The 26,873-nt window shown below is 40.1% G+C and overlaps 2 protein-coding genes across 2 annotated transcripts; one reads left to right on the top strand and one right to left on the bottom strand.

The window, feature by feature from the left end:
* Nucleotides 1-5,754: 5,754 nt before the first annotated feature.
* trhra (thyrotropin-releasing hormone receptor a) lies at nt 5,755-14,709 on the bottom strand (the record flags this gene model as incomplete). Its single annotated transcript, XM_083895663.1, has 2 exons — nt 5,755-6,195; nt 13,897-14,709. The coding sequence occupies 2 exons, from the start codon at nt 14,707-14,709 to the stop codon at nt 5,755-5,757; spliced, it is 1,254 nt and encodes a 417-aa protein (XP_083751789.1).
* Nucleotides 14,710-25,688: 10,979 nt separating this feature from the next.
* tmem74 (transmembrane protein 74) lies at nt 25,689-26,540 on the top strand (the record flags this gene model as incomplete). The annotated part of the gene is made up of 1 exon (XM_083896258.1): nt 25,689-26,540. The coding sequence occupies one exon, from the start codon at nt 25,689-25,691 to the stop codon at nt 26,538-26,540; it is 852 nt and encodes a 283-aa protein (XP_083752384.1).
* Nucleotides 26,541-26,873: the final 333 nt, after the last annotated feature.

Here is a 26,873-nt window from a genome sequence, read left to right on the forward strand (position 1 = left end):
TGTGAATACATTTTCCTCATACTTCGGTGCAGAGCATGTGTCTCTCAGCAATCCACATTTAAGAATGTCTCTGCCTTTTCCCCCCTTGTTTGTGTTAATAAACCCTCGTGGTATTGCACTATTAAATAAAGATAGAGTGAGGCCGATGGCAGACGTGCCTCTTCAGTTATCCTCGCATGTTCATCGTGATAAGGCTGATGTGAATTTTATTACAAGGAGGGAAAAAAACAAGAATAAAAATGTCACATTTTCATATAATGTTGCTCCCTACATCACATTAATGCCAAAATGTATATTTGCAGAATGAAAACACATTCATCTGGCATCGTATTTTCTCAGTCCAATACTAATTACATGGAGAATGGCGGAATATGTCAACAAGAATGTAAATGAACTGGAGGGAGGGAATAAACGCCGTAATTCACTGTCACAGCCAAGGGATGGAATCTTGCATCAGAGGGAAATGTTCATCATCACAGCAGTGGTCTTTACCCGTGCCAGTTTGTTGGCATTTCACTCGCAAACCATAATTTCCCTCCTTGTTTGTCATTGTCAAAATAAACATAAAATGTACAGCGCTGCTAGTGAAATAGAACTAGAAGGCGGAGGCAGGGAAATAAATAATGTTTTATAGGAAGCTGGGGCCATTTCTATGGTGCAGCTGCCCAAAGCTGAGGCTTTTATTCTGATGCATCTTTCTCTTGACTGCTCAGTCCTGCTCAACGGCCAATTTTTATAAATTTGGACCTTCTGCCAAATCAGTGCAGCTCTTTTCGTCGATAGTAAATCTTGATGCCGCTGCCATGAAAGATTTGTTTCAATCTAGTGAGTGGATACTACATACACGGTTAAATTAAGAAAACTAACTGGTGCATCAATATTGCTTTTTCTCATTAGGTGTACAGTCCAATTCCAGGCTGAATTCAATTTATGTTGACTGAAATACACAACTGAGATGACCAATTCTGTACATATTGTCAGGTAGGTTCTTCATCCAATGGATCAATCATTTTTTTCAGTGCAGCACAGTGCAAGGCGTGTCTGATGGATCTTTGGCCGAAAGGTCATGCACGAGAGATGAAGAATGAATGTATCACTTGAGGGCAATTCATCTCTGAATGGAAGCAATTACGGAACACTGGATATTATAATCACCATAACGTTGGAGCAATGTGGAGGAATTTACATTTCACATTTGAACTTTATTTGAAAATAAATGAGAATGGGAAAAGGTTGAAGGTCATTTCTGACCTCTGTCACTTTCTTCGCCGGAGAGAGAGAAACAGGGTGAGAGGGTGAGCACTCCACAGATGTGATTAAACTTATGTGATAATCCTAGTCCAGGGGTGTGCTGAAAGTTCACTGTTGCCATTATAATATTTATTGAAGTGAACTCAGTCTGTAATGGAACACACCAAAGAAATGATTGAAGAGGTGAGAGAAGCAAAAATGTAAGCTTCATTTATCATTAACACCTTTGATGCTCTCAACAAAGCATAAAGACTAATGCAAAGTTTTTAATGTATGCGTTGGTGAGCAGTTTCAGTCATGTTCATGGTGACCACCATCCTTATGGTCAAAATACCATAAGGATGAAGCACCACAGCAGTTCAATCACCCTGCCAAAACAGCCCTATTCAGAACACTCTGTTGTAGTAGTATCTCTTTTTTTTACCTTAAAAAAAAAAAGTAAAATGAAACTTAAGGGACAGGAAATGACATCAGCCACAGAGGCTACTGATAGCTAACAGTAGTTAGCATTTGGAAAAGTGATAATTTGCAGGTTCTAGCAGGCACATTGCCGTCATACATGTATCCACTGGACAGATAAATCCTCTGAGGCTGGAAGTTTGTGTAGGACTCTGTGCTGCACTGTGGAGCCAAGAAAAGAACTTTGCGGACTTACGGTTTTCGGATACCGTTGCCCTTGCCTGCACTCTTGTGTGTTTTACAGACAAAGCGGAGCTCTGCGAGACAATAATTCCAGGGATTTAGCGCATTGTGACGTCCCAGTGAGCGCGGAAGTCAACATCACATGTTTTATCTCCTGTATTTAGACTGAGGACCACAAAAACATGAGTGAGTCATCTTTTTTCACACTTTGACGACTGATAGGGCCTCCAGGGTCCCAAATAAGGATTTAAAATATTAAAAAGTTGATTTAGCATAATATGGGCCCTTTAAGTGTCTTGCCCAAGGACACATTGGCATGTAGACTAGTGGAGCTGGGAATCAAACCCCACAAACCCACACACAAAAAAATTGGACTGACTGATTTCATGCTCTGTCAGCTTATTTTTAAGTCAATAGATGGTAAGAAGACTCGGAAACATGCTGATAACTATTAGTAATTAGTTATAACTATTACTAAATGTTGCCCCCGTAGCAAAGCAGAGATGGATACACTTCATACAATAAATCAATTCCCCATTACTGCTTGTATACTGGGGCAGTTGTCCAATTGAACGGTTGACTCCCCTGTGCATGGAAATATACTGTGTATGTCGATCCAATCACACAAGGGACAAGATATGACCGTGGACTTGGCATAAGAAAGTTTTCCGCACACTTTCTGTAGTTCTGCAGGTATCTGTCTGGGTCTGGGAAATTGACTGTGTGTAAAACAAAGATTGTTATAATCCATTCCTGCTTCAATCTGGAATTGGTAGACCGACTGAGAGACTGAAAAATGCAAACACAGCAGTCTTATTTCATGGATATGACATGGTACATGAGGTGTCTCAGAGCCTCTGTGAAACTTGAAAACACTTACCAAAAGTAACATAATTCTCATTTCTGTGTGTCTGAGACTGTATAGTTATACACCATTTGATGACATCTGAATGTTAGCACTGTTTTTTAAAGCAAACCACTGCTCTTTTTTTTCCATCTTGAAAAGAGAGCAGGGCCTGCCTGAAAAGCCAAGTCAGTCACAGTGTTGTAGATCTGCCTGTGGGCATTTTGATGAATATATAACGTATGCATGCACCTGCTTCTAAAAAAGCACTGCATGTAGAAAATGTGTCAGGCTAAAATTCAGTGTGACATTAAAATTTATGTTTGAAGTCACCACTGGTGCTGAAATGTTACAGCAGTCCCCAAATGTATGTGTGTGTGTGTGTGGGGGGGGGGGGGGGGGGGTGTGTGTGTGTGTGTGTGTGTGGGGGTGTGTGTGTGTGTGTCCCAAGGACGTCGATAGTGCATGTACTCTGTAGATTATGACAATTTCTTTAAACAAACACCAGTGTACTTCTCCAAACTGGGGCAGGTTTGATGAGTCAGATATCAGGAATAATGAGCGTAAATTGCGATGGGGTGTCATATTGTTTTTGTTGTGATTGCATCTGGCATCTCAAAGCTTCAGTGTGATTCAATTTCGTTGAAGGGAACCACCAGATGCCAAGTGTTTTAAAAATGAAGCCATTGACCCCCTCTGATTGATGTCCTTGCTGTAGCCGTTGGTCATACAGAAACTATCAGCCTGATTCATGGCAGTGTCACTGCGATGAGACGCTCTCTTCAGTGGCTCCTGGTGTGGAGATCATTGGCGGTGGAGGTTTTGAGAGTTGGGAACAAAAGAAAATCATTTTTGTCATGTAGTAATAAGGCACCATGCTCAAGGCAGCGCAATTACTGTGTTTATTGTAGACAAAGACCAATACAAAATACAAAACAGTCCATCAAACAGCAAGAGCGGGAACAAAGCTAGCTTGAGACTCAAATCATCGCCTCAGATGGAAAAAAAAAACAAACAAAAAAAACACATCAGATATCATCTTGTTTTTAATCAATCTCTGTGTTCACATCACAAAAGCATGTGTTCATGTCTACCGTGCAGGACAGAAAACATGTTTAAAAAAAGAGAGAGAAACTAATAAAAGTGCACAAATTAGAGGTACCTCATGCTTAGAAACTATCTAATAACTATATCTTCTCAGCAGTTGCACTTGGGACATAAACTTTCCCTCACTGGTTTTGTAATGACAGAAACACATTGAATCAAATAAGCTATTATTTAAAAAAAAAACAAAAAAAAACACACATTTGAAAACACAATATTGAGTTCATTTGACATTGCACAGTACAATACATTGCAGGCGTCTATGGTATTGACAGAAATGCCTGCTGTTCGGCGTGGAACGGCTCCCTTTAATGAGTTTGCTTCTTATTTCAGTATTCATACCCTTTGAGTGCTCTCCAATTTACACATGTACAAGGCTAAAGAAATGGCAGTTTTTTCTTTTAAAAGCAGCGTGAGCCACGTACTTACATACCGAAGTGCACAAGCTCAAGAATGGCACTTTGTCGCGATCTATTTACACATTCAATCATTGCACTGTGGGTTTTGCTGAGCTGATAAATCACAGAAAAGTGCTGCACGCTGCACTCTGGGCTGCTGTCAGTGAATTACTGCCATGACAGTGATTTGACCCTTTGATGAACAGCCACCCTGTCTGCACATCTGGGAGACACATTTGTCTCTCATACTACTACTAATAATAATAATAATTAAATGGCCATTGTACTGGGCAGGCTCCTCAGATACACCACTGTGGCCGTCTTCACAGTGACAACAGAAGGCTTTTTTTTTGTATTGTCGGTCACTGTTACGTAGTTATTTGAGTTCAGAAATCAGTAGAGTAAAAGGTGGTTCTAAATGAACACAGCAGGTTCCAGGAAGTGTCCGTTACTTCCTTTTGCGCAGACCTTTTCTAAAAGGAAAAGGTCATGTAATTCCATGTCTGTGCTTCTCTCTCTAGTAGCAAGATTAAAATGTCACGGTGTTGTGCGTTTGGATTCAATGGAATTACATGGCTTGTCTCAGCGAGGCACAGGGACAAAGAGGAAATGCATTTTCTGTAACACATGGTTACCAGTGGTATAATGATATCCTAGGGCTGGCTGATTAAAAAAAAAAAAATAATAATAATAATAATAATAAAAACAGTATTTTCCCTAATTATAATGTACTGATGTAGTTAGTTACACTGCTTGCACCCAAAATTGAAACAAAGTTCCTCATGTCCACTGTATAACTTATAACTTATATGAAACACATTTCTTTTAAAATAATTAGAATTTCTTTTTTTTGCACGCACACCAATCAGTGATCGTGATTTCTCATCACACACCATGAGTGAACACGCAGTCGAGCACAGGAGCAGTGGGCAGCACTTATCTGCACCCGGGGAGCAATGGGGGTTTGGGTGCCAAGCCCAAATCCTTTCCTCTTGGTCACGGGCTGTACCAAATTAAATATTTAGGTTATTTCGTAATAACACAGCTCATGTATTTAACCAATGTGGAGAAATGTGATATTTACATAAATGTAAAAAATAAGTAAGAACGTGTGCTTTGACAAACAGCCAGCCTTCAATTTGTATGCATTTACTTTTTCATCAACGGCTTACGCATCATTACCTCCCTATATGCTCACAGCGGAGCTGCAGGGTTCAAACCGAGTATAAAGATGGCTGAAACATCTCCACTTACTCACACTGTACAACAATCAGGGCAAAGTCTCTTGGATACAGGTGCTGCACAAAAAAATAATAAACACAAACCTAAATTGGAAAGAGCATTTCGGAACAAACGAGGTAGTAAATGTATGCGGTGTGTGGAGATGGTTTGGCTCGTCACATTAGGCAGCATCAGCTGAATCCTATATTTCTTCATCTGTATTTTACAAGGGCATGTTAAGATTTAATTTGATTAAGTAGCAGCTTCATTTTTCTGGAGCACCTTTTCTTTTAGTCAGGCTTTAACATCACTCCCAGGCAAGGGAGGCTCCTCATACAGCATCCTCTTAGCGGAGGGCAGGATTCTGGCGGGTAAGTACTGATCTGACGGTGAATTTAGCGCATCCATTTCCGTGGTGAAGTGGTCGGGACTCTCACCATTCGACGTCTCCTTGATGACGCTGTAGGTGAGCGCCACACTGTAAGACGCCGGTTTCTCCATGCGCTGGGGCCCACAGTGACACAATTTCTTAAAAGCAGCACGGAATTTCTGGGACATGGCGTTGTAGATGACCGGGTTTATGGCACTGTTTAAGTAGATGCAGAGGCGGCAGAACAGCAGGAACCAGGTGTCCAGGTAGGCCTTGTCTATGAAGGAGTTGACCACCACTAAGGTCCGGTAGGGCATCCACAGCAAGGCGAAGAGGATCACCACCACAGCCAGCATCTTGGTCACCTAATAAAAGTGAATAATTAAATAGTTACAACAACAATCATATTGCAGAAATCTGGATAGTGAGCTCAACTGGAGAGGCCATTTAGTGTCTTCTGTTGTGAAATTAACATTTTCATTTTTGGGCTAAATATGTAAACATATAGCTAACATATAGCAACATATTCAGCCTACTGTTAGTAGTCATTATTCATATCGGCAGATTCAATCATGCATTTCAGATCCATATTGATATTGTGCTAATAAAAGTGTAAAAGAGCATCCCAAATATAAATAAAAGCATAAATCCAAATATTATAATCAAGATTATGAAGAATTTGTTTGCATTAAAGTAATGCCCATTTATAAGGATGGACCTGGCAACTTGGTTGATCAGTATATATTTTTATTTTAGATTATTATTGTTGTTTTTAAAGCTTATGCAGCATATTTTACAAAGTTCCTCAAAGTTTTTCGAAGAGCTTTGATTGGTGATGTGGCATTGGTCTCTGTAACTAACATCCATCCATATATCCATATGATCCATATATATATGGATAATTTCCTGAATTTCAAAAATCCATGAGCTCACTGTCAAAGTGCATCAAGGCAATCCATATTTATTACAGTCGGTTGAAGCTAAAGCTTCACTCAGGTGTGATTAAACCATTGCAGAGGCTGCACGGCCATAAAACGAGTCAGACACACAATGGTGGAAAACTAAATGGTATACAATAGTGTATTTTTCCTTGTTTCACCCAGCTGCTGTTTTCAGTGACGTTGTTCAGTGATGATGTTTTCAATTCGACATGTATTTAATAATTGTGACAGGCTACCCAGAGAGTGATGAGCAATAGAAGGACTATGAGAATGAAGTTGCTCTATGGAATTCAGCCAACACCATCGATGTTCTTGACCCCCATGGTTTTTGCTATCAAGCCCTTATGGTATTCAAATGATCATTCTACACATGGTTCACACAAATTATTATGTACAATCCTGAATATCAATCTCATCACATCCTGTCTTTTGCTCCTTTTATTGTGGAGCAGTCTCAGATTACACAGTGCATTTGTTATTTGTCATGTTAGCACTCTGATCATGATCACTTATCCTCTGATAAAATAAATCAGAGCAAAAAATAATTCTACCATTTTTCTTTGGCAACATTTTATAAATTGGAAGCCACCAACACCTAGATGAAGACATCCTGTTTAAACACCATTCTCTTACTTTGTTGGGGGGAAACTATATTAATTTACCTGCACCATGAAGTTATTTCTTTGACAAAACAACTTGGGCTTCTTCTGGATGCACCAGTTTTTATTGGGTTTCTAAACGCACAGGCAGAATTGTGGAAGCTGTAGTTTGAGACGGATAAAAACCACCTAGAACTGACAGGTGCTCAAAGGGTCACCATTTGTATCAAAAATAAAACAAACTAATAAATAACTGAGCATCTCTCCACCTAGGGAAGTATTTGAGGGTAAGGATTTGTATCTAAATGTCCCATCTGTGTACACAGCTGCATCACCAACCAACACTTGAGTCACCTTAACTACACTTCATCAGATTAACACTGTTGCTCAAATATTGACATTTTTACTGGAATTTATAATAGGCCTGAGTGTATCTAGATAAAAGAAAACCTTCCTGCATTAAATATTCAGTTTGTTTCTGGCACCAAATTTATTTTTTAAAAAAGACAGGCAGCAGCTTATTGCAATTTCAATTACAAAGACGTGCTGATGCAGTGCAACTTGAAGCCTTCATCAGAGTGACAGAGAGGTCTGCTTTTGAAGGACAACTCATTCAATCAGCAGGAAAGCAGTTACACCTGTGATTGTTACAGAGAGGCATTTAAGAGGCACAAAGTCAAGACAAACCTGACAGTATTAAGTATAAATGAAGCAAAACTTCTATGAAACCATAAATTAGAATTAGGAAAAAGGTCAGTATACCCATTTTTTCAAGTATATATATATATATATATATATACTTGAAAAATATATATATATATATATATATATACTTGAAAAAATGGGTATACTGACCTTTTTCCTAATTCTAATTTATGGTATATATATATATATATACATATATATGAATGAAAAAAGTCAGCTCACTGTCAAAGTGCATCAGGGCAAATGGATCATTTTCTGAATTAAAAAATTCATGAAAATTATTCCTTATGAGGTTTGCGAATATTTTCAACAGATCCTTGTTCAGGGTTATGCCGACTATTACTGTGGAACATTTCAAGTCATTCCAATATACTTTTTTTTTTTTTTTTTTAAGAAAAAAGTCAGCTCACTGTCAAAGTGCATCAGGGCAAATTGATCATTTCCTGAATTTCAAAATTTTATGAAAATTATTCCCTAAGAGGTTTGCGAGTATTTTCAATGGATCCTTGTTCAGGGTGATGCCGACTATTACTGTATTACTCTTTGCCTTTACAGGTGTAACTCTTTCGCTGCCGATTACTGATTGCATGCAGCGCCCTTTAAAAAGAGAGCTCACTGTTCCTCTGATGAATGCCTCTCTCAATCGTGTGGCCTTGTTTGTCAGTTTGTGTTGTGAATCAAATGACCAAAAAATTTATTACGACTTTGTCACCTCAGCCAAGGAGGTTAGGGAAGTATCTTATTGCCCATTAAAGAAATAATTAAACTTTGGTGGTGATAGAGTATAAGCAACCTTGGCTGGGATTTGCACTCTCAGTGATATAGTTCCTGCTGGGCTGCTGACAAAATAGCAGACAGAAAACAGACAAAATGACGTGAATAAAATAAGATTTATTGTGAGATTTATGACACATAAAGCAGGCTGAGCTACATATCTGAATGTAGGTAACAGCAAATGTCTTGATCGGTCTGGGTGTTTTTTGTGCTTAATACTTCATTTCTTTGAGCAATTGAGTAAATCTAAAAAAAGAAAAAAGAGCTGAATAACCTTCCTGTATGAGATCATGCGCATGAAAAATCTAATTTCAAAAGATAACTGCATTCTCAGCCTTTTATATCAGAACGCGTCCAGAAATAATTCTTTGAAAAACTAGACTAGAAAGCTGGAAGGAGAATTTTAGTGTCTCTAATTTGAACATAACCGAACGTAAGTGCACATTTCACAGCAGCATAGTTATCATCAGGACAGATGTCAAAGCAGGTTATTACACTTAAGACAAACTAAAATCTTCTGTGTTGTGTTTGCTTTTTCATAAATATTACATTTATTTTAAAATATCATTGACTCACAGGAGTCACTCGAAACCATTCCATATTGTCATTTACAAATGCGACGTCTCAATGACGCAGTCTTTTCATGAGCTTAAAAGTCGAACGTGGAAATGTCCGTCTTGTCAAAGATGGTTAAGATTGTCTCAGTATATAAAAACTCTGATCTGCTCTAATCAAATCCACATCCACACCTCAACAAAGCCTGGATTTGATTATAATCCTGACGTGAAACTTGTGTTTAATTAAATCTCGTTCAAATTTACACTGTGACATTGTGTGACAGCTGTTCTGATTCGCCTCGCTATAACTGTGTAGGATAGGATCAATTCAAGAATCATCCCCTCATTATTTCTTGTCCTTTGGTTAACTCACTATAACACATGTGGAACACAGACAGTCTAAGCAAAACACCAGAAACATATGTGACAAGGTTTTTTTGTTAGGTGTGTGTGTGTGTGTGTGTATAGTGTTAACCAGAGATAGACCACAGGCCATGTTGCTGCTGAAAAGGCCAACTGGCTATTTGTGTTGGGGTTAACAGATTAGACCATGTAATAGAGTGTGGAGCTCCTTTCAGGGAACCACACTCCCATCGAAACTTCTGCCTCTGCTGTGTTTGTGAACTCAGGAGTACACGTTGTGTTGTTTTAAAATAAGTACGAAGGACGGAACTGTCTTCAGTGGCATAGTGTCTGTGGCTGATACGTCAGGGTATTTTAATTTAAAATGTCATTTTCTCGCCGCCAAAACATCCACATAAAAAAACACGACGGGTCAAACGCTTCCTAAACTCTGTGCTCTTGTAACATCCATCATTTTCAACCAGGTTTGACCTGAAATGGCCCTGCTGTCTTTGTCACTTTGGTGAGTTTGACTGTTATTCAATGTGAGGACATCTATAAATCTATGTGTCTGACTTTGGAAAATATAGTTTGAAAAAAGTGGGAAATGATTTTGCACTTCACTAGTTTTGATAAGAATACAAATGAGAGCTGGCAGCTCTGTGGCGTACAGTATAGGGGCGGTGTTTAGAGTCACCCGCTCTGAAATTTCCCTCTCCTTTTTTAATGAATGCAAGGACACGCTGCATTTTTTTTATTATTTTTTTTTCAAATCATTTCTAAATATGCCCTTATTATATAATAATAACTCTGGAGAATCCAAACACAGCAGTTCAGAAAAGACTGTTAACAGAAACTTAGAGGAGGCGAAGAAGGTGAGACTCTCAGTGAGACTGAAACAAGTTAATGTTAGTAATAAAAAAAATAATTTTAAAAGGGTAGTTATTTTACTACATGTGTTTGTTTGAGGTATCGACACATTGTCACCACCCAGTACGTTTACATGCACCGGGGAGGAGAATTTGGTGCATGCACTGAACCCCAAGTCCGATTCCAGTCCGACTAAGCTTGTACATGCAGGAGTAATTGGACTATGAATCGCATTATCCAGGTTTGTTAGTCCGACTAAGACTAGCTCGATTTTAGTCAAACTAATGTGTTTCCATGACATAAAGAAAACTGAGTTCTTGTGTTAGCCTGACTAAAATCTGACTTTTAACATGTATGCAAACACATTGTGTGACATCGCCAAGTGCACTGCAGTTTCCATGAACCATCCTGGAATCTGAACAATTAATGAGAAGAATTGTTTGGTTTTTTTGCCAGTAAACATAAGTCTTACATAATGGAATCTACCCCTGCTTATGTCTAGGATATCTTCAAAATAAGTTGACCATTTTTTATTTTATCATTTAGCAGCCTTTTGCTAAAGTTTAAAGACTCTTCCACACCAAGTTCTACACAGAAAATCAACACTTTTTGGCCTCACATGGACACAGGAGCTGCTGGTTCAACAAGTTCACAAGATAACGCAACTTACTCATGGAAGCACTGGTGGTACAACTCTGTGGATTTTCTCTATGGACTTTGTTGCAGAGAGAGAGAAAAAAAAGGCTGTTGAACTGTAAGAAAACACAAGACCTATTCTCAAGATATCATAGACTTAAGCAGGCATATATTTCATGGAGTGTTCAAGTCCAAGACGGAGTCACGGAAACAGTGTCATTGGTGTTGTGTTTTGTGTAAATACCTCAAACAAGCACACTTCAAACAATGAGCTAACCCTTTATTTTTATTAAACTCACCCAATTACCTAAGATCATCTGTGAAAAACAGAAAGAACAGAGGAAAAAAGGCATGGATGATTAAATCCCAGAGAAGGCAGTAATGGAACATTATTGATGGCAACAATACGTCACAGAAAACCAAAGAATAAGCTCATCTGCATTATTGCATTTGTGTACCACAGCTCACTTATTTACAATGCATGCATGAATGGTTGTGTGTGTTGGTCCTTGTGTACCCTTGATCCCGGTGGAGGAAAACAGCCTGTTTTCCTGCCTAGTTTCATGCCAACTTTCACTATTGGAAACATACTTTTAATATTTCAACTGTATCTTTTTTTGTTTTCTTATGCATTTTTAAAATGTATTTGTGTGTTTTACGACATCTTGCGTTGGGAGAGGCCACACGACAAGCTCTTACGGGATTGCTCAGTTCATCTTGCACACTGCCTTTGCTTTTCCTCTGTATGTTTCCATGAATTATAGTTTGTTTTCATGTACTACACATTTATATTCCCTTTTATGTGCAATAGTAAAATATGAAATAGTGTGGTCACTTGGGAGCTAAGTGACATCGCACTAGCTGACTTGGAGGAATAAACAAGAGATTTACAACATGACCTGCGGAACAGCTGGAGCCATTAACCCTCTACTCACGCATGCAAACACACAGATATCACACTGATAAGCATGGAGGTGCACAGATAGACCCCAGGTGGAGCTCAAGCACCTGCCTATTTACCCTCTGATAGATAAGGGTCCCTTCAAAAAACTTTATTGATTTTCTTTGGGGGATTTTACTTTAAAAAGTGGCCCTTAGAATCAGTCCTCAATTACAATTGTGTAATGATGCACACAAATTTGCTTAAAAGTATCCAAAAACACCAAGACCACTGTTTTTGCTTTGTTGTTTTGAGTTGTGTACACTTAACATAAGCCAAAAAGTTTCCAACACTTTTTAAATCTTTAGAAATGAGTATTTCTATATATCACTTTGGTTGCCTTTTAATGATGTCCTGTCTCCACTATTGTGAAATGACTGTGGAGGTTTAACAGAACACTCAGTACTTTAATGCATGTTAAAAGTACGATTTTAGTCTTAATGTCACGTTAGTCCGACTAAAATTGAGCTAGTCTTAGTCTGACTAACAAACCTGGATAATGCAATTCATAGTCCGATTACTCCTGTATTCACTTAGTCAGACTGTAGTTGGACTTTTCTCCTCGGTCTTTGACTTGGAAGTAGAAGGAGACGACATATAAATTGGCGTCTTTATTCGGACAACACAGTAACCACAAGAGCCATGCTCCAGCTGATTTGTATCACGATTAACATGTACAGCAGGTACGAAACATACAGAACCACAGCACAATCCAACTCACCGCCCATCTCACTGTTTGCCTGTTGGTTTGTTTGCTTGTTGAGTGATACAGCGCCATCCACAGAGGCAGAGTGCGACGTACGCGGCCGATTTTCGATTGATTTTCTCATCCACATGTATATTCTCATTTGTGTTCTCTGCAAGTTGTCCGATTGCCTGTCTTAGTCTGACTACGGCCTTAGCTCGACTGGCTGACTTCACTGAGCACCAAAACACACAGCAACACTTGACTCTCCTGTGTATTTCACAGGACAACCTGCATAACTTCTGGTTACCGCCGTGTCTATCGTAAAAACTACATCGCAAATGCCAAACCACATTTGTATTCTGCCATGAATGACAGCATTGAAGGTGCCATATGTAAGAATGTGGCCAAAAAACGGTTACTACATTCAAAATTACAAATTCAAAATACCGAGGTCTTTTAGGTTTTCCTTTTCTGGCGTAACTAGCAACCCGTGGTTGCTCGGCAGCTGAGACTCTACTGACTGCAATGATTGGTAGATGGTGGTAGGTGGCGCCACATGCCAAAACATGATTTCAGAACATAAACATGATTTGCAGGCTGCAAAATATTTTTTTAATGCTAATATTTTGGCTGTACTGTTGTTGTTGGTGAGTTCAGTTTGTTATATGAACATAATTCTTGAGTCTCTGTGACATATTAGGAGGATTTTATGGCCAGTTGCTTTAGATTTATTACATAATGCACCTTTGATGTCTGGGACTAACCTCCTATAAAACATCAGTGTGAGAAGTGTACACAGTGTCTATCTTTTGTTTTTTGTTTGTGTTGAGTTTGTTCTCAGCGAACATTAATGAATCATCAAACTTCATATCACTGTCATCTATTTTTTTAAACATCTGCATGAGTTCGTGATTATTGAAAAATATCATTTTTGCCATTTTTCTTCACTTGAGCCCCGTCCCCGTCCCCCCTGAGATGTCTGTGCACACCACTGCTGATGAGGTCGTGGCTCACCTGTCTGCGGGAGGCAGCCGTGGTGCTGCTGGAGGAGCTGCTGCTGTTCACCATCCTCACTCCCTGACTCGTCTCCTTCTTCCACTTCTTGGTGCCCTGCTTGGGGTCGGTTGGCAGCGGGTTCAGGAAAAGTATCCTCGCGATGAGTCCGTACAGGACGGTGGCCAGCATCAGGGGCAGCACGTAGAACACCGCAAAGTCCGTGAAGTAAATGGGCAGATAGTGACTCCTGGACACTTTGTAGGCGCAGCTGAGCAGCACCGCGTTGTCATACACCAACTCTTTGGTGTCCGACAGAAAGAGCCACATGACGCAGTAGACGGAGGTGAGCGCCCACACCAGCAGGATGATCTTCTTCGCTCTGGATAAAGTGCACAGGAACTGCGCCTTGATGGGGTGACAGATGGCGATGTAGCGCTCCACGGTGAAGGCAGTAATGGAGCAGGAGGATGCGTTTATGCCCAGGTACTGCAGATAGGTGATGCCCAGGCAGCCCGCGTAACCGTACACCCACTGACCGTGCAGTGCGTCGGTGATGTTGGGCAGCCCTGCAGCCGTCAGCACCATCAGGTCAGCCACGGCCAGACTTACCAAGTAACAGTTAGTGGGAGTCCGCATGTGTTTGGTGGTCAGGACCACCAGGATGACCATCACATTGCCCACGATGCCCACGCCGCAGATGAGGGACACCAGCAACACACTGACCACTTTATACTCAACAGTATAGTCGATCCACACGCCCAGAGTCTGATTGTCCTGCACCGACGTGTTATTCACCACAGTCATGTTGTTCTCCATGGTGAGGTTTTCCATGGCTGAGAGTCTGTAGCTGTGTGCGCTCAGGTGGGAATCACACCAGGCAATCAACAGTAAATAAATAAATGAATGAATTACAATAGATACAAATAAAGATTCAGAGGCCCCATACTTAGAAAAAAAGTCATATAAATCCTCCAAAAACTTAATTTTATCCAGATGCTTACTGCTTGTTCCTCTCCATGAAATCCAGTGTGTGATGTTTCATTATGAACCTCCAGTTTTCCATTTGAAAAAAATTAAAAAAAAACAGTACAAAAATTGTGCTGCAGTTGTAGGTGAAGTTTGCAGAGGGAGGACGTGTTGTAACCCACCGCGCCCCACTCCAGACGACTGAGAGTGAGCTTCGTGTACAGTGTCTCTCTCTCTCTCTCTCTCTCTCACTCACACACACACACACACACACAGAGAGATCCACGATCTGTCTCCTCCTCATGTGAAGGGACTCACCCGCTGAGGCACCGTGCTGTGGTGTTTAAAATATCTGTATCACCACCTATTCACCTCCACGTTAAGTGCATAAACACTTCACAACTGTCTTATAACACAACAAAAAGCATTAGGTTTCAGCTTCAAATACAGCCTACTAAACTTAAATTATTTAAAATAGTGTTTACTTTTAGTCTTATTCCCATTTTTATAGTTTTTTTTGTTTGAGGGAGAATTATTAATTCCATGATGTAAACTGTTCTGTTTTGTGACTGTACATATGACAAATGTCTTAAACCGTGTCTTATTCATAAATGGAGCATCTAATAATGTGATAACATGTTGACAAATCATTCATGTCGAAATACACCTCGATATTAGAAAATTGACTGTCTGGAATTTGAACCTGTTACCCTCTGGTTACAAGCCTCTTGCTTCATAAGATAAGGTGAAATCAAATATAAGGCAAGATCATTTATCATTTAATAAAACAAAATGTACAGTTCTTCTTGCAGTGGTGCAACAGAAACAGTACACAGTAAATGAAGGCAAAATAGAATAATGCAGACAATGTGAACACCAGTGCACCGGCATGGATTGAAGATATGAGATATTGCACTGATATGAAGTATCTGTGGATTATGATAAAAAAGGGAGATATAACATGTGGTTTCCCTGAGAGTGATGCTGGTTGTACGGTATCTTACAGCAGCAGGTGGGAGGAAATACCTGCGGCATCATTATTCCAGAAACTCTGGGGTGGATCAGTCTGAATGAGCTGCCTCTACTACAGTGCAGTGACATGTCATCGGTGGAGTTGTAGTTGCTGACATGTACGTATTAATGGAGAGAGAGAGAGTGTAAGATGTAGTATCATGGTGGAGTCCAGAGGGTGACACTGCATGGTGTTAGTGTAGAATAACTGAATATGGGCTATAATTGGCACTTATTTATCTCAAATAGAGCAAGTGTATAAGATGTCCAATTATTATTATTTCATTGGTTTTGCTATTTTGCTTTGTTTAACACAATTGTGTTGTGCTAAGAATAGATTATGCATATATATATATATATATATATATATATATATATGCATACATGCATATACACACATATGTATATAAACATATATACGTACATGCATATATACACACATGTATATAAACATATATATACGTACATGCATATATGCACACATGTATATACATACATATACATGCATACACACATATGTATATATGTATACATATATATACATACATGCATATATGCACACATGCATATACATACATACATATACATGCATACACACATATGTATATATGTATACATATATATACATACATGCATATATACACACATATGTATATAAACATATATATACGTACATGCATATGCACACATGTATATACATACATATACATACATACATATACATGCATACACACATATGTATATATGTATACATATATATACGTACATGCATATATACACACATATGTATATAAACATATATATACGTACATGCATATATGCACACATGTATATACATACATATACATGCATACACACATATGTATATATGTATACATATATATACATACATGCATATATGCACACATGCATATACATACATACATATACATGCATACACACATATACATGCATACACACATATGTATATATGTATACATATATATACATACATGCATATATACACACATATGTATATATACATACATGCATACATACACACGTATATACATACATATACATGCATACACACATATGTATATATGTATACATATATATATACATACACATATTATACATATATATACATATACATATTATACATATATATACACATATATACATATACATATATACACATATTATACATATACATATATAGTAACAGCCTCTAAAGCACATGCATCAAATCAAGAAAAGGCAATTCCATAAGATACAGTCAGGTCAGGATTTAATTAAATTTTAAATTTTAATTTTGAGACCTATTGATCCAATATTATCAAAATATAATACTATTACAGTGATGGATGCACATGCAGATGTAATATTAATTATAATAAGTACCCAGCCTTTATTATTAATCTTATTATTTGTGGGTGCAGTATTGATATAACGTTTCATCTCAAGGAATCAGCCTGACTTAGAATCACAGAAAGCACAACAACAGCAGCAGCAGCAGCAGCATCAGCCTGTGTCTAGATTACTTTTTATGGTCATTAGACGAGTACACGGACGAGGTTTCATGCTTCTCACTTTGATTACAGCGCTGCAATGTACAAACAGGTGGATGAGGTCTCAGGAGCAAGTCTCCCCTGAAAACACTGACGCGTACAGGTCAGACTTAGCTGCTTATCAGTGTGTGTGTGTGTGGGGGGGGGGGGGTGTCCTCGCACGTGTCAATTTTCTTAAAAATCCACTGTGCAACAACAAACTGAGGCAAACATGTTTATGTTTTTACTGCTTGTCACTTTCCTCCCCTCTTGTCGACGAAAAGACAAACATTCCGGCTGGAGGTTTCAACCCCAGTATAGATTAATGTGATTGTGATAACAGCATGGGCTTGAATGAAAATGGAAGGCAGTGGGTGAGAATGACTCAGATTTCTCAGCACAGCAGGCGATGCAGCTGTTTATATTACTGTCTATATGACCTTCCCAGGAGGTTTGGCACTGCCTGAAGGATACAAGCCTCAGTTTTGGGGCTGCTTTTTAAGACGGTGGACAGGTTATCACACAGATCTGAGGAGAAATATGAATAACATCAGCAGTAGAGTATCATGGAGGATCCTCTTTGGTTAACCCCTATGATTCCATTAAATTTGTCATATTGGTGTAGACATAACTTACCGCGTGGTATTAATTCATTGCCACCCGTGTATTGATCCTCTCCACGTCTATTACACCACATCAGTGGAGGACTAAATGAAGTGCTTTCTTCTGGCAGGAGGTCATCACTCCTCGGAGCCCAAAGGGGTCAAGAGGTAAAATCAAACAACTCACGTGTGGGTGAGACATTTTGCAATTGCTGTCAGAGAGGCTTTCCGAAGTAATCCTGAGTGAGTATATCGATTTTTCTAATGGGCGTTGTTGTGTCTTAAATGATATCCCCATTTCAAGTTCATGGTTTGGCAATCTGAATCTCTGAACCAAGTGTACTTAAAGGTGAAGTAAGTAGTTTATAGTGCCATCTAGGGGAGAGGCTGAAATTTACAACAAAGAACTGCTCCTCTGCTCACCCCCTCCCTTCCCTGAGCGCTACGGTATATCCTCAGCCGGTCAAATGTCGTCCTCGTTGTCTTTCTCTGTGTCAGCAGATGAGGTTCGTGAGGCGAGGGAGAGGGCGAGCTACCGCGGCCGTAGCAGACGAAGCGGAGAGAGAGGAGGCGGGACTTCCGCTACGAGTAAATCGACGATTGATTTGTTCTCTCGCGTTTGTCCTCACAGGCTCCGGTAGAAACATGGCGTCGTGGCAATGCAGTAGCGGCCCGCGACCATGTCATTTTACATGACTTTTTGAAACACTACGAAAATGAAACAAATAATATTATACAGCGACTAGACAATGCAGGAGCACATAATATGTATACAAAAGTGAATTTTGGGTCATATAAACCCATAAATACTACACAGTGTCCCTTTAAGGCTGGTTTGACATCCTCAGAAAACATCACTTTCACTGGATATCTAGCCTTCCTTCATTCACCCAAGTTCACTCATTTACACGTGTAAATGTATTTCTGATGCTGCTACTGTTGTCGTCATTATTTTCCTGTTTGGGGATGGTGATGATAATGAATATTAGCACATAAGGAAGTTTTGAAATGTTTTATTGAAGTAAAAGTAGCAACATGAGTCTGTAAGATATTACAAAAACAGCTAAAAACCTGTGTTGAATATGTTCTAGTATAGCATTGGTTCTCGAAGTGCGGCCCGGGGGCCAATTGAGGCCCGCAGAAACATTTCTGGCGGCCCGCAATGAATTACAGTTGATAGTTTTAATCCACGAGGTACTAAGCTTATGAAATGTTTATTGGACATTACTGGATACAGACCAATAAGTGTAAACTGTAGAACTGCAATCTGGTCATTAAAATTATTACAAATGGGATTTCGTTCTGTTTTTTTATTTCCTTTTTTTTTCTCCTTAGGCGGCCCTCAGTCCAACATTGGGTTCCTAAATTGGCCCTCAGGTATCAAAACTTTGAGAACCCCTGTAGTATAGGGTTTCTCACTCCTGCTCCTGGGGAGCCACTGTCCTGCATGTTTTAGATCAGGGGTCACCAACGTGGGGCCCGCAGGCACCTGGTAGCCCGTAGGCAGCCAATACGGGGCCCGTGGTCTCACTTCACTTCACCTCACTTGCATGTATCCATATGATCACTCAGTAAAATATCATTGATATCGTTTATAAAAACTGATAATCTTTGGAGTAAGCACAGGAATGGATGTGTATGCAGTTGAATGCATAATATTAATCATTTAAATGGTGCATAACATTTTTAATGTGGTAGCCCTCCATATTTTTTTTTACTCTTCAAGTAGCTCTCGGTCTCAAAAAGGTTGGTGACCCCTGTTTTAGATGTTTCCCTGCTCAAACACACCTGATTCAAATGGTCAGCATTTATTTGAATCAGTTGTGGCTAACGACCACACAATATTCAACTTTATCAACAACAAAACAGACAAAAGTTGACTTTTTTAGTCAATCTGTCAGTTTACAATCTGTGTACTATGTACAACTCAAAATGATATACATCTTCAGTATACTTGATGTAATATTCACACATGTTGATGCTTTTTTTCCTTCAACATAGCGAGTGGATCTTTACTGCCACCTCGTGGTCAACTGCTGCTACTGACACATTAAGCCACAGTTGCTCAGAAGGCCCTAAACATTTGTGTGTCTAGTCCAGTTGCTTCCACTTTTTCCAGCCTTTACTTTGTGTACATGTGAAAATACTGTCATTATACTGGAACCAAAACAAGAAAATGCATTAACCTGCAAACAACATTCACTACACTTATTTAGATTTTAATGATGTTGAATTATTTAAAAACATTTTCTCTCAGGTAACTTTGCCCTGTTCTCGAGATTCAATTATTTCTATGAAACTTGGAGCTGATATTTTACATCCTGGGAGGTTTTTTTTTATTATTATTATTGTTGAATGATCACAAGAAACAAAACTACTAAAGCTGTAAAAGGGAACATTTCTTCATTCTGTCTAGTTTCACCAGACAGATATATAAAAAAATCTCTTAAGCTTTTAATGTATTTACACATTCTCAGCAGCTACTTCTGTGTTAATATACTGCATTATTCATCCTCTGCAGCTTTTAAAAGAGAGGTACCTTTTTGTTCTTGATTGAAAAGTCAGGGTAAACATCTCAGGAGCAAACATGTGTATCAATGGCAGTGGTGCCAGTTGATTACTTACTGCTTGGCACACGACATATTGACCAAATATAAATTACATTTTTGGCCTAAATTCAAGACTTTCATTTCCCTAATGAATGAAAGCTTCCCCATTCTCTGCCATGTTTGTTATAACAAAGAGGATCCAGCAGCTTTAGATTCAGGACACAGTGTCATCACAGTGGCTATAATGAGATAATCAGCACTCCAGATAAAGACAGAGAAGCAGAAGACGAGAGAGACAATTACCGTCAAGAGTTATTGACATTAAAATGCAAAAGCAGCTGTGTGGCGTGTGGGATAAGATCACATTAATCACGATAAAGAGACGACAAATAGAAGATGAGTCGACAAAATGGTTGAATTAATGATCAGGTTTGGCTTCCTGAATCACAAAAGGCTGGGGTTTTTTTGTATCTTTGAGTGAAGCATAAATCTTTGTCTACACACAGATACACATCAGAGTCCGTTTATTGTGGAAGAAGACCACATTGGAAAGCAGGCTGCAAGATCTCACCATAAAACATATGCGATAATAAAAGCATTTAAAACAGAAACAGATAAAACAGAATAGCTTAAGAACACAGGATGCAAATACAGTCATCCATCCATCTTCTACACGCTTTATCCTCCACATGAGTTGTCAGTCCATCACAGGGCCACATAGAGACGAACAACCATCCGCTCTCACACTCATGGTCAATTTATCCAATTTACATTTATGCATGTTTTTGGACTTTGGGAAATACAATCATACAATATGTAATAAAAGTAATAAAAGAGACAAATGCGCTTGTATGGATAAGCCAACAATGACAAACAAAACAAATCCAGGACTATAATGTGCATGAGTTATAGTGACTCAGGCTGATAATTGCCTGCCACTTACAGTACAAGTAATTACATTTAGATGCAATATAAAGAGCTGTTCAGGCTGTGCACAGCAGAGGGAGGAAAAAAACAAAATGCTTTCATATAGCGATATGATCTGCGAGAGAGGAAAGAGGGGGAAAAAAAATACTTGCAGCTGAACGGTCATTTACAATATTCAAAGCACGAGAAAGAAGGTGTCAGCGAGGTCAGGCGCATCAACACCGGTCGTCCTGCGAGCGTGGTGAACAGCACCGGGCACTAAGTAGGCCGTCATTACGTTTCCATTACACCGCAGCGTCTGAGCTGAAGCAAGCCACATCACTTCAATTTGGAGTGTCAATGTGAATTAACTTGAAGGCCCGAGTGCTAAATATTTCATACCCATGTCTGCCACCACCACCACATAAACACACTTTCAAAAAGAGAAGATATAATCAAGGGAAAACCTCAATCTGCTTTTTCTTCTTTATGCTCTGTAACCGTAAAAATATATATATAGTGAAAATAAAGTGGAAATTCTTTGTAAATACAGGCGTTGGTGAAAAATACTCCTGCGTTATTTTTCTGTCAGCACTTTACCGAGTTGAAAATATATGAAATGCTGACTCGGCTAACTTTGCAGCACAGGCTTTTAATGGTAGGTTATTAATGGTAGACAGTGTCAGGTGTACTTAAAAAAGAAGACGCTCTAACAACTCATGTTCAATAAATGGAATCATTATAACATTTAGGTGCAGTTGTGTTGCGGCTTTTACTGCAAATGGATTGCTGACACTAATTAATGTAGATATTGTAGATTGATGAAGCTGGTACAAACTTCTGGAGACGACAAACCAGGGTCAAAGACACATGGAAATGCATGCTTGGAGTTAATGGGTGCAAGTGTAAGGTATACTCACTGGATGACACTGATTTATAAGGCTCTTCTTGGCTTGGTTTCGTCTTATTTATGCTCTCTGCTACAAAGAACCAATATCCATTATGCATAAAGTCCTTTTGAAGCATTTATCACTTGATTGTTCCCAGAGTTTAGACTGAATTGGGGGGAAACAGGCATTCAGGATTGCCGCGCCCTCTGCCTGGAATACTTTAAAAACTGAACTGAAATTATGTGAAGTCATCTCACTCGGAGTGTTTTCTTTCACCTTAAACGTCAGACAACAGGAATCCGTTGAACACTGTGTTTTTGACGACTTCTTGGCCAGGTCTCCTTGATCTCAATGGGACTTCTATCTGGTTAAATAAATAAAAAAATAAATAAAAAGTACAAGGAGCCACTGGGCTTTTTCCAGTCTGTTTCACACTTATACGCCTGGATTTGTTCATACCCATTAATTTTATTAGTGGCCCAGTCAGCTACTGTCAGACACTGAGCAGCTGGAGGTGAGATGAACTGAGCCAGAATCTCTTTCATTAATTCACTTCATAATTCGTACTCGCACACTTCTGCTCGCCCTCGATATCTGCTACCAGCTGAAGGAAAAAAACAGTGCTACAGTACATTAATGTGTTTGGTTGGACACACACACATTTCTCAGCTGCCCCTCCTCTCACAAGCCTCTCAGTGTCCTTGCCGACAGGAAAGATGGTGCACTGTTGCAGACAGGCGGCAACTGATAGTTCGCTGTTGTAACCTGAAAACGGTCATTTTCAGCTGAAATTGACTGACCACAGGCAACATAAACCATTACCGTCCATCGGTCAATAACAAGAGCCTGTGCTTCTGCAAAAAACAATCTGTGGATCCAAAAATGCTGGAGTAAATCTTTGTCTTCCTGTGATTCCCTTTCTTTATGCCCCCCTCTCTCTCACACATCTCCCTCTCCCTTTATTCATCTGTTAAATTGAGTCTTGTTGGGAAATGAGCCAAAACCATTCACACACAGCCACTAAGACTCTGGGAAAAGAGGCAACTATATTTATAGCTGTTGCCTGGTTGTGCTAAAAGAAGGTGGAACAGTCAGCAAATGAATATTCACTTTGGGGAAAGATTAAGAGCTTTAATGGCTGATGATGGCCGTGGGGCCTTATTAAACACCTAGTTTACACTTTCAACAATTTCATGTTGTCATGTATTACTGCTACAGAGACAAACTCTCTGAAGAACCTTCCAAAGATTTAGCCTCCGTGTGCACAGTCACAGATTGGATGAACTATTACATGTCTAGATTAAACATGGATTACTGTGGCTTTGACACAGTGACCAGTAATCTTCTGAGAGCATGGCGGAACAGATGGCGTGTGATACATGCTGTTTTACAAAGCTGTGAACAACACAGCTGGGGTTCTTTTTTTCTCTGATATGATGATGGAATGAACTGACATAGTATAGATGATGGGTTAAATATTTCATTGTGAGGTAAGCTCTCTTGCTTTTGCAGCAAGAAGACCTGGTTTCACGACCCAGGCCGGAACAAGGGCCTTTCTGCGTGAAGTTTGCATGTTTTCCCCGTGTGTGCATGGGTTTTCTCCGGGTTTGATCTAATGCACACTACTCCCGCAGTCTAAAACCATGCAGATTTGGGGATCAGGCAAATTTTTGGTTTGGATGTTTGTCTTGATGTGGCCCTGGACCGGTGACCTGTCCATGTGAGCTGGGATTGACACCAGCGACCCCTGCGACCTTCATGTGGAGGAGAAAGTGATAGAAGATGGATGGAAGTATTTGTAATTTAACTTTATAAATGTTAAAGAGATTTTTAATTATCAGATGGGACGATCAATAATGTCTGGAGTCAGTGATGAGCTAAGTTGAAAGATTTTATTGAAGACAGCTCAGATCCAAGCAGAAATGTGACAATGCCTGACATCTGAACAGTGAGGCATCATCGCAGGTGAGCAGCGCACCAGGTCTGATAGTGTATCCGGTCCAGATACCTTGGTATCTAGTGAGGGAACCTTGAAAGGTGCCTCATTTGTGTCTTATCCTTAAGTTATGGCTGTTTATATTGAGCACCAGGCCTGATTAGTATACTGTGTCATAAACTGGAGGATTAGGTACCATGTGAGGTACCAACAAAAGGACAAAACATCCTTTATGCGAGCATATACTGTGATATATATCAAACGTGTGTGATGCTATTAAAAATGTCAAATGTTTCTGTTTTCTGCAGTACTGATTGTAAACGCCTGCAGCTCTCCTAAATCTCCTAAATACCTTAATAGTCTGAGCTTTAGTTCCTTCAGTAACATTTCAGTGGCACCAGATTATTGTCCAATCCCACGAGAAGGACACGGACTGCACAAAATCTGACACTCACACTCCTTTCAAACCCTGATTTGACTCAATCTGCCTCACACAGAGAGCAGGAACTCCTTTCAGCTGAGGCTCAGGGTGTGTGTGTGTGTGTGTGTGTGGGAGGGACTTACTGAAAGCACAGAGCTGCTCTACAGCATCACTGGTTGTGTGTGTGTGCGGGAATAGAACATAAGCCACATCCAACGCATTTTATCGCATGAGTCTTCCTTTCAAAATACAATCTATCACCGTCATATTCTCTGTAGCAGCCATGAAGAGGAGAAGGCGGCGGTGGATGCTGGTGGAGTAGCGCGGTGAGTGCATTTCTTTTTGGGAAATAAAAAAATAAATTAAATAAATAAATAAATAAATAAATAACAGGCGGGTTGTGCTTGACTGCATCCTCATGCAGAGGAGCATCTCACGTCTCCTGCAGAAAAGTAGGGAGTGCTTCGACACATATTTTGCAAGCACTGCTTGTACTCAAGGCAGACTACACATATTATTTTATATGGAGCTGATTAACTGTGGGTTTGTTCATTTAAATGTTTCAATAATGTGTTGTTATGTTGTATCCACCCTTTGCAGTCTATATAATCAGTGCCCATTTAAAAAAAAAAAAACGGAATTACAATGGATTTGGTGTTAATCCATGCACATGTTTGTGCATGGATTGTTTTTTCCTAATTGGATACAGAGGAATTTGTCTAATCGCTGCCTCTATAAGCTCCTTTCAACGAGGCTCCGTAGATTCCTCTTAAACGATCCAATCAACTTTTAACTTCTGCTGCCGATTTGAGTTTTTACTTTAGTTACAGCGCACGTTTTGCACCATATTGGATAGAAGGCTTCACGCTTTGTTGCACGAAATCAATCTAGTTAAGATGCACACTTTAACTTGGCGCTGTGTCCTCTTATTAGGGATGCTGTGGAGTGCAAACATCGTGGGTGGAAGGCTCCCAGTGAACCGGCGGGGGGCGATAACCGAATGGCTTCTCCCGAGCTGCTTCCCGCAGATAAGGAAGGCAAACACTCTGATCCTCCCGACGTCCTTGACCGAGTTTCCAGCGCACTGCATGGCCGCAAGTCGGCCGGATCAACAGGAGGAGCGCTCCCCGGGGAGGCTGCATGTAACTCGGCCCGCAGCTGCTGCAATGGCCGGTGCTTTTCAGCACCAAGGACGGCGCCGCGCAAGGGCGCTGCGGAGCTTAAACTCGGTCACCTCGGCGACGAGAAAGTCCGAGTTTGCTGCGACCAGGAATTAGAGACAACGTTCACCTGCATTGATGAAAATGTCAACCTGCGACTCGCCAGCCCGGAGACGAGTTGCAGAAGCGCCCACAGACCCGTGCGCAACGGCGAGCCTTGTTCCGAGACGTTGCCGGACTTTTCCTTCATGTCTGAGGACGATCTCTCCTTCGGGGAAGGCTCGGGAAGTTCCACAGACTACGGCTTTATCAGTGCAGTCACGTTCTTGGTGACTGGGATCTCACTGGTGATCATCTCCTACGCAGTGCCTCGGGATGTAGCGGTGGACCGCGACAGTGTGTCAGCGAGGGAGATGGAGAGACTGGAGACGGAGAGCGCCCGGATAGGTGCCCACCTGGACCGGTGCGTCATAGCGGGACTGTGCCTACTCACGCTGGGCGGCGTCGTGCTCTCCACGCTTCTAATGATCTCCATGTGGAAGGGAGAAATGTACAGGAGGAGAGTGATAGCATATACTAAGCGCTCTGCCAAACAGTATGGCTCTATCAGCCTGAAAACCAGGTCCAGTCCCAGCCACTCCTCTGCACACTTGTCCATGCAGGAGGAGGGCATGGAGGAAACTTTGACTTAAAACGCTGCTCTTCCTAGTAAAAACTGCTTTCCATGTATAAATAGTGTGTATAACTGAGTAACTCACACACAAACACTCATTCAAAATATAAGTACAGCATTTTCTTTCTTTCTTGCTCAGTTGCTCTTGTATCCACTGGCAGGCTGAATGGAAAGGAAGGAAAGTGATCAATAGGAACAAAACATGAAGCCAAATTGTCTCTAAAGAATTCAAAATGGCACCACACCATAAAAACACCAGTATGCGCTTTGTGTCACAAACCATTTTGTGTTTTTGTAAGGATGCCATTTCCGAGAACCTTCATTTATTATTAAGGCTATTCATATTTAATGC

Source organism: Microchirus variegatus (genome assembly GCF_963457635.1).
Source record: "Microchirus variegatus genome assembly, chromosome: 1".
Taxonomy (NCBI): domain Eukaryota; kingdom Metazoa; phylum Chordata; class Actinopteri; order Pleuronectiformes; family Soleidae; genus Microchirus; species Microchirus variegatus.